This window comes from Copadichromis virginalis, linkage group LG22 (assembly GCF_057382275.1).
Source record: "Copadichromis virginalis isolate Kocher_CV1m ecotype Utaka linkage group LG22, C_Virginalis_male_GT1.1, whole genome shotgun sequence".
Lineage (NCBI taxonomy): Eukaryota > Metazoa > Chordata > Actinopteri > Cichliformes > Cichlidae > Copadichromis > Copadichromis virginalis.
The window spans coordinates 5,778,081-5,785,658 of record NC_140638.1 but is presented as its reverse complement, the minus strand read 5'-3'; the positions used below and the strand labels follow the sequence as shown (position 1 = coordinate 5,785,658).

Sequence of the window (7,578 nt, the reverse complement as noted above, 5' to 3'; positions counted from 1 at the left end):
ACATAAAAGAAACAGCAATGAGATCTGAGGAGAAGTCACATAATTTGTAATGATTTCACAGTGCTAAGGTGACTCAAGCGTAGATGCCTCTATTCATACATTAACACTAGTTAAATGCAAGATTTCTTCTTGATGGAAGAAATCCATCAGTGAAGAAATGCTGGCACTCACAATTGTCACAGTTTTTGTTGCTTTTGCCAAAATTAATGTTTATATATCTGTCATACATTAGTCTTTTGGGAATGTTTATCAAGGTAACAGCTTAGTTTAGTTAGCTTACTCAGCTTTTAGTTTTTGTGTCTGAGATGTATCGACATTACTAGCTGGCTGAACTGGCTGAGTTCAGATTTATTAGTTTAGAATGAGTGAAAAACGTTCCCTGTCATGCTTTTCTTGCTTTCATGTGGTCTGCCAGCCTGTGCATTTTACCTAGATTAATTAATTATACCATCAATGAACTGCAGTTTTGACATTGCTTACATTTTGACATAAAATATAAGAAATAATCTGTTACATTTTGAAATATTAGAGCCAGAATGTGTGTGAATGTTACAAATTTACAAACCCTAGTGCAAAATAGTTGGAACATTATGTACTTAATGTAAATAAAATCAGAATGCAATGATAGCAATGGGTGAGAACAGGATGATTGCAATGGGTGAGAACAGGCATCAAACTGGAATAGTATTTAATGCATGACTAACGAGGATTATAAAAGTAGTCAGCAAATTTGATAAAGTCTGTTTAGCATGAAGGGATATAAAGTACACACTCTTAATTCACCTTTCACGTCATCGGTTTAACCTGATGTCAGTGGGGATTGAACATTTATATGGAAATTTACTGAGAATCAGTCCCTGTTTAAACTGGCTTAAACTGTGTGATCCGAATGTTTTGCCTCCATTTTTACAATTTCTGTTTTTATTAATGCAGAAATCAGCAGTGAGATCAAACCCAGTGTTATACAGCAGTGTTATACAAAAGCCTGCTCCTGTGTTCACAAACTGTGTTTCAAAAACAACTAATGGAAAACCCATGATTCCCAATTTAGCAGGTTCTTCCTTCCATCTGCTGTGGCTGAATTCTTTAAGTTTGTTGGTGCTTTGTCACCCTCAAGGGGACTAAAATGGTATGACACGACAACAAAAAGCATGATGTGATAAATATGCTCCAGATTTTATTGCAACACTGACAGATACTGTTTTCCAGTTGAATACTTTTAAGAGAATAATGTGTTTTGCCACATTATCTCATAAACTTTGTGGAACTTTTCTACTGTCTGTAAGTTAAATTAACTTCATAAACATTATAAATAATTTTAGTGATTTAAATAATGAGACAAAACCAACAACCAGCAAAACCTGTTATCCTTACTTATGTGTGAAAATAAATTGTAACATATTTGTCAGTTTTCAACAGGAAAAATAACTTAATTGGTTGATACAATAACATGTAGACTTAACTCAAGAGTTTACCACATAACTCCAGAAGAAGAAACACATCGAAACACAAACACAAATTTTTAAATTGTAGTTTTATTATTGGTGCTCTTAATACAATTACACACATGGCAGTGATATCAAAGATAAAACACAGACGAGACACATAAGAGCAACAGCTGCATTTCAGTGGTTCAGGAGATTTCCTTTTTTGTCTGCTAACACAGTGACACAATATGTTTTGAGTATATCTCTGTAATCTGAAATTTAATACTGATAGTATGAAATTAAATCTCGTCAATCTACTTACAACACCAGCTGGAAAACATCTGCACTCAGTTGCTTCGTCTACGTCCCACAGTCCTCTTCACATTCATCAGTTTTTGTGTTTGGACTGTGCATTCAGTCTGCAATAAAAGAAATCCATTTCCAGTTTAAATGCAGTCAGAATTTCGTGTTTTGTCACTGAGCATTCAACCTGGTAGAAAAGATCCTGAAATTACTCATAAAAGCCTGAACTTTGACCTCACGCTCAGTCTTTCAAACCTGTGACAAATCACTGCAAACGAACTGTCCCAGTATTTTAACCTGCACTGTACAGTACATCTGCATGAGCAACTGCATGCGTGTGACCACATGTGTGTAAGTGCTGCATGAGGGATTAGCCTCAGTGTGTGTCCACCAGTGATTAGCCTGGTCAGTGGGCCTGTTGTGTATTCACTCAGGCCATTAGCATATTAATGCAGCCTCGCTCTTGATCTCCCTCCCGCCCTCTCTCTCTCCCGCTCAGCCTCTCCCTCTCTCTTTCTCTTTCTCCGTACATATTTCCAGACCGAGTTGTCGCTTCCTGCAGCTTCAATCTATAAATCTTACCAATTTACGCCACTCGTGCTGTGAAGCAGCGAGCAAACTCGCCACAGAGATTTCAAGGTGCTTGCTCTTCTTTTCCCTCCAAAAACTGTCCTCTTGTCCTTCTCTCCCTCCCTCTCTCCGTCAGATCCCTGCCTTCTTTTTTCATCCCACTCCCCAGCTTGCTCCCTCTCTCCCTCCACCTCATTCAAATCCTTTACTTTCACTCATTTTCCCTCTTCTTTCTCCAAGCCTGGCCCCTCGAACTTTGTCAAACAGAGGGAAACACACAGAAGCAAACTCACAGGGGCAAACACAGAGGAGGAGACTACACACACACACACACACACACACACACACACACACACACACACACACACATATGCGCACACAGAGTAACACACACAAACTCCCTCCCCTCATTCATTCTACTTTTCTGTCACTCTCACCCCTTCCAGTGCAAATTTAGCAGGACCCTCTCTAGACTCTGGTGCTGAAGTGCGAACCGGACACATTCAACTGTACTTAACGCGGTGAGAGCTATTCAGTCTTTTCTGCTCCACAGACAGACTCTTACCTCCTTTCCAAAATGGGACCCTCCTGATCTGCACTGCCAGGCATCTCCAAGCATTTAGACTTTGCACCTGTGCGGAAAGAAAAATACATATTAGTGAAACCAAATGTCACCGGCAGCCAACTGGCATTGATTTAATCACATCTCCGAGAAAGTTTGCATTATTTAGCAATTGTGCACATTATTTGCGTTTTGTAAATGGCCAGATTAATTCAAGATGAAGTTCTTTCTCTTTACTATTCCTTTGGCTGCTTTCCACCTGCTGCCTCTGTTTGGTGCCAGTGCTTTTCAAATCAGTGATGATATTAATTATTCACCAGCTTCTCTTCACTGCACACCTAGATTGACTGAAATATTTACAATTTAAGAGCTTGTCATTTGTCACAAGTGAAACCTTTGAGCAGTTTTCTAAATAATGCTCCCGTGGGGGGGAAAAAGTTAAGCTGACCTCCAAAAAATGTCAAGAGAGGTTCTTACGGGCTTTACATTTACATAAACACACACTCTGCTCCTTTCTCTGTTTGTCTTTCAGTGTCTTTCACTCGTCCACCCGCAAAGCCGCCGGGTTAGAGCCCATCAAAGGTGGTTTCTCCCTCGCTGATTTTCAGAGGTCAGGGGCGTGATGTCCATCCACAACTCCTGGTTTCACAAAAGCACATGCAAGAATTGCGTTTGGACAATCAGCTCCGGACCTCCATCCTTTTCTTGGTCATCCGTAAGTGTGCACACTTGGACACTCGGGTGCATAGCCTACTTAAAGTAGGCTTCAGTCCACTAAGGCCAGAGACTGATTGGTGTTGGTCCACCCAAAAAATCTTTTCTCCACTTGTTGAGCTTTACTTTCATAATGGAGGATGAACAAAAAAAACTAAAAGGATTGTGAGCCCATCACACAGGAATGAGCGGGAAGGCGAAGAGAAAAAAAAAGAAGAGAAAAGAAACAGAAAGCTTTAACTCATGCTTGTCCTCTGTGCCGGTGACACCATGATGAACGAAGGGGTCACCACCCGGGGGCAGGCCCGTCCAAAGGGAGCCAGCGATGTGACCTTGTACAAAAGAAGAAGTGAATCCCCCAACGGTCACACGGATCAAAGAAGACAAAAGCCTGAGATGATAACTCAGCACAGCAGTGGAGCACATTATTATCAGACACATGAGCAGAAGCAGTAGTAAATTTCACAGAGTTCGATGCAGGCGGGTGGACGTGGGAGGGCCTGCAAACGAAAAACTAAAGCTCTGACCCGCTCTAATCTGATTTGACGTACGCAACATTTTCTCTTTATCTGATTCGCTCCGTGAGGCGTTTTCTCTTTCTGTGGGACCCCATCTTTATCCAAATGATGTGGTCTTTGGTGAGGCCTGGTCTATTCATGGGAACCCCATGTGCTGTGTGCCCACCATTGAGGTGCAGAGTAGCATGGCCACAAAGGATGGCAGCGTTTCAGAAGGTCCTCTCCTTACAGTTGAAGTCTCTGTTCAGGATAAAGTTTGTGGTTAAACCACAAAACCAGAAAATCCAACAAATGTAGTAAAATTATAAAAAAGTGAAAAAAAGGTGTTAATTATGGTCTAAACTGCTGAAATAAAGAGGAAGAGAGTTTTATATTGCAATATTTAACTTAAAAACATTTGACGTTGGTCTTGTTTGTAAAGTAAATGATTTGTGTCACGAATTAACATCAGACTGAGCGCCTGAAACTTTTTCCATGAAACTGACTTTGCAATAAAGTTTATCTTCCTTGACTAATACCTACATTTAAAATATTTGTCCTACACTTTTAAATAAAATACTGTGCTTCAAATCTCCATGAAGTGCTGGTATTAAAACAGGCCTGAAGGCCCAAACTTTGCTCTTCAGCTCCTGTTAGCACACAGGCTACTTACAGGTGTAAATTTAAAACAGTTTAAATCTGCTGGAAGAAAAAAAAAGAGAACGAAACAGCAAAAAACCCAAATAAACAAAGAAGGAAAAATACAAAAACTCAACAACAAAACGCACACAAAATCAAGAAGACAACAGTGCAGTAGCACCCAGTGTTTGAACCCTTCGTGGCCTAAAATCTGGACGACCAATTACAGCAAAAAGCATATGATGAAGTCCCTCACAGCCACAGAGCGTTCATCCTTACATGTGCGATGGACATCTCCGCCAGTCAGTCTTCCTCCCTCGGCTCTGGGCCGAATTTCAGCGGCGTCGCTGTCGACGTCTGACCGCACTTGTTCCACTTCTCCATCTTTCACTCTCTCTGCCTCTGCCTCCTCTGATCCGGCGTCCTTCTTCCTCTCCTTCTTCAACCCTTTCTGTCCGGCCCTCCCTCCGCCTTTACATTTCCTTCGCCCCTGTCTTTCTCAATTTCCCCGCCCTCTCTCTCTCTCTTTCTGTTTCTCTCATTCTCTGTCTCTCGCTCTCTCCCTCTCCTCATTTCATGCAGCGCTGGGGTTACCTAAGAGACTGGGCCTCAATGGAGAAAATCTCCTTTGGTACAATGAAATGGGTGAGAGGCAGAGAGGAGGGGAGGGGAGAGAAATGAAGGGTCTGGGGGGACTGGGTAGAATGAGGGGGTGCTGGACACAGGAGGGGAGGGAGAGTTGGGGGTGTGAGAGTAGAGGGACAGTGGGATGCAGATCTATGCAGGGATGTAAGGGGGATACGAAATCCCAAAAACTGAATAAGTGGCTTTGCTTGATTTCGCCTCAATGGTCAGTGCTTTGCTGGTTGCCTGTGATGCCCCCCCCCCCCCCCCCTCACCTGCTCTCCACTCAGCCTAGTTTGTCTAACCACAAAAAAAACAAAACAAACTACACTCATTTGAAAAGTTTGAAGCTAAATTTCCACCAAAAAACATTAAAAATGAACCTAACATGATATAATGCTCTTTTTTTTAAAAGGGAAATTAAAGTTTGACCTCACTTAAATGTTTTTTTTTTTTTTTTGCAAAGCCACCATTGCCACAGATGAATACCATTTTGATAACCATGAGATTGGAGACCTCGGTGTCAGTAGTCTCCGTTTTGTTTGTTTATTTGTGTCTTTGCTGGGATCAGAGCTCCCTTTACAAAGAGTGTTTCAGCAGCATAAACTCTCTGTTCTCCAGCACAGTGCAGGCCCCATTCAGCACGAGTAATTACACTGTTCCTCTTACATCTATTCAGTGTCTCTCTCCAAGAGATGTTCCTCCCCAAAATAAAAGAAGTCACAACACATGCAACCTTGTTTAGAGGTTAGTTACTGATTAGCACAGAAACTGTTGCAGTTCATTTTCCCGGTGCACCTTATTGAGCTCTTCAGCGATTCTTTTCAGTTTGTCACTTGTCTCTGGGTTGGCAAACAGATCCCCTGCTGCTCAGCTCTGTGTCTTTACAACTCTCCCCGAGCCCCTTTTCTCATCGAAGGATGTGAGAAAACAATGGGGCTAATAAAAGAAGCAGAGATAATTACAGCACGGCAAAGAAGTTTGCGCTCCTACGCCCCAAAACCATAAATACCGCCGGTGTAAAATCGGATATGTGGGTGACTTTAGGATGTCTTTTTACACGCTTTTCTGTGCCAACAGCGGAAACTTATTCTTATTCTCATGTATGTCCTGTGTGCATGCCAGGGTGAATCTGGGATCTCTGTGTTAATGACTCTATCAGGCCCTGATACCCAGAGGCCCCTGCTGAGGGAAAGGATCCAAAGGGATTGGGGTGTTAGAATGTGGCACAGAGGGTGGCAGAGTTGGGTTGGGGCGCGCTGTGTGTGTGTGTGTGTGTGCGAGAGAGAGTGAGTGTGTGTGTGTGTGAGTGAGTGTGTCTGAGGATGTGTATGTGTTTCAGACATGGGAGGGAGGGGAGGAAGGGGGTGCGGGCAGATTGTCCATGGTACTCACCCCTCCGGGCGGGGCTGAATGAAGTTATTTCCAGGCCCCTGTCCATCTGTTACCGTGGCAGCAGTGGTGACCAAGGTGTTGCCATGGCGAGGTGGACACAAAAAGGCGTGGCGTGGGAACGAGTCCAGGGGTCAGGAGTAAGGGTCAGGAGGTCAAGGGTCACAGCCAGCTGGACAGCACACAAGAGGAGGCCAGGGTGAGAAAAGAAGGAGCGAAGGTTTGATTTTCGTTTTCTTTTTCATCCTTTCTTCTCTCATTTTTTTTCACTCTAGAAGGAGACATCCGAAGAGTGGACACCAGTGGACATTAACATTGAACTGGGGTGGTGAGATAAAAAGGTGGAGGCGGAGGGGTGGGGGGTCGCTGTGGATGAAGGGAGTGAGAGGGGCTGTGGGGTTCACAGAGCAGGGCTCCCACAGCGTCCAGGCTCTGGGAGGCAGCGCTGCATTCGGCCTTACTGGTGTCTAATCGCACATTGCATTTGACAGGCAATTGACTCTGGTCAATGTACACGCAAATGCGACTATTGAGAGGATGTGGCCGGCTGCATGTGAGTGCGTGTCTGTCTGTGTGGCCGCAGTCTGCACTTTACCCGGATAAGTGATACCTCAAAAAAGACAAAAGGCCCTTTGGACAACATTTCATTCCTTTCGTTTTAGGCCTCAAAACTGCTCGCAGACAATGAGACAAACTGAAGGGAGGTAATGAATCAAACTTTCACTCAGCATGGGAAAACCATTTTCTACATGTTTTTCCCATCTCATATCATTACCTAGAACTTTTCTTTCATGCACAAATTGCTGCCCATGTACTGCAGCGAGCGACCAGCAGCACCTTTAAAAGTTAA

At 43.3% G+C, this 7,578-nt stretch overlaps 1 protein-coding gene across 1 annotated transcript; it reads right to left on the bottom strand.

Annotated features, from left to right (window-relative positions):
* Window positions 1-1,516: 1,516 nt before the first annotated feature.
* LOC146682528 (uncharacterized) lies at window positions 1,517-6,777 on the bottom strand. Its single transcript, XM_085446957.1, has 4 exons — window positions 6,732-6,777; window positions 4,992-5,210; window positions 2,866-2,932; window positions 1,517-1,846 (listed from the first exon to the last, which is right to left on the bottom strand). The coding sequence occupies exons 1-4, from the start codon at window positions 6,775-6,777 to the stop codon at window positions 1,816-1,818; spliced, it is 363 nt and encodes a 120-aa protein (XP_085303083.1). The 3' UTR covers window positions 1,517-1,815.
* Window positions 6,778-7,578: the final 801 nt, after the last annotated feature.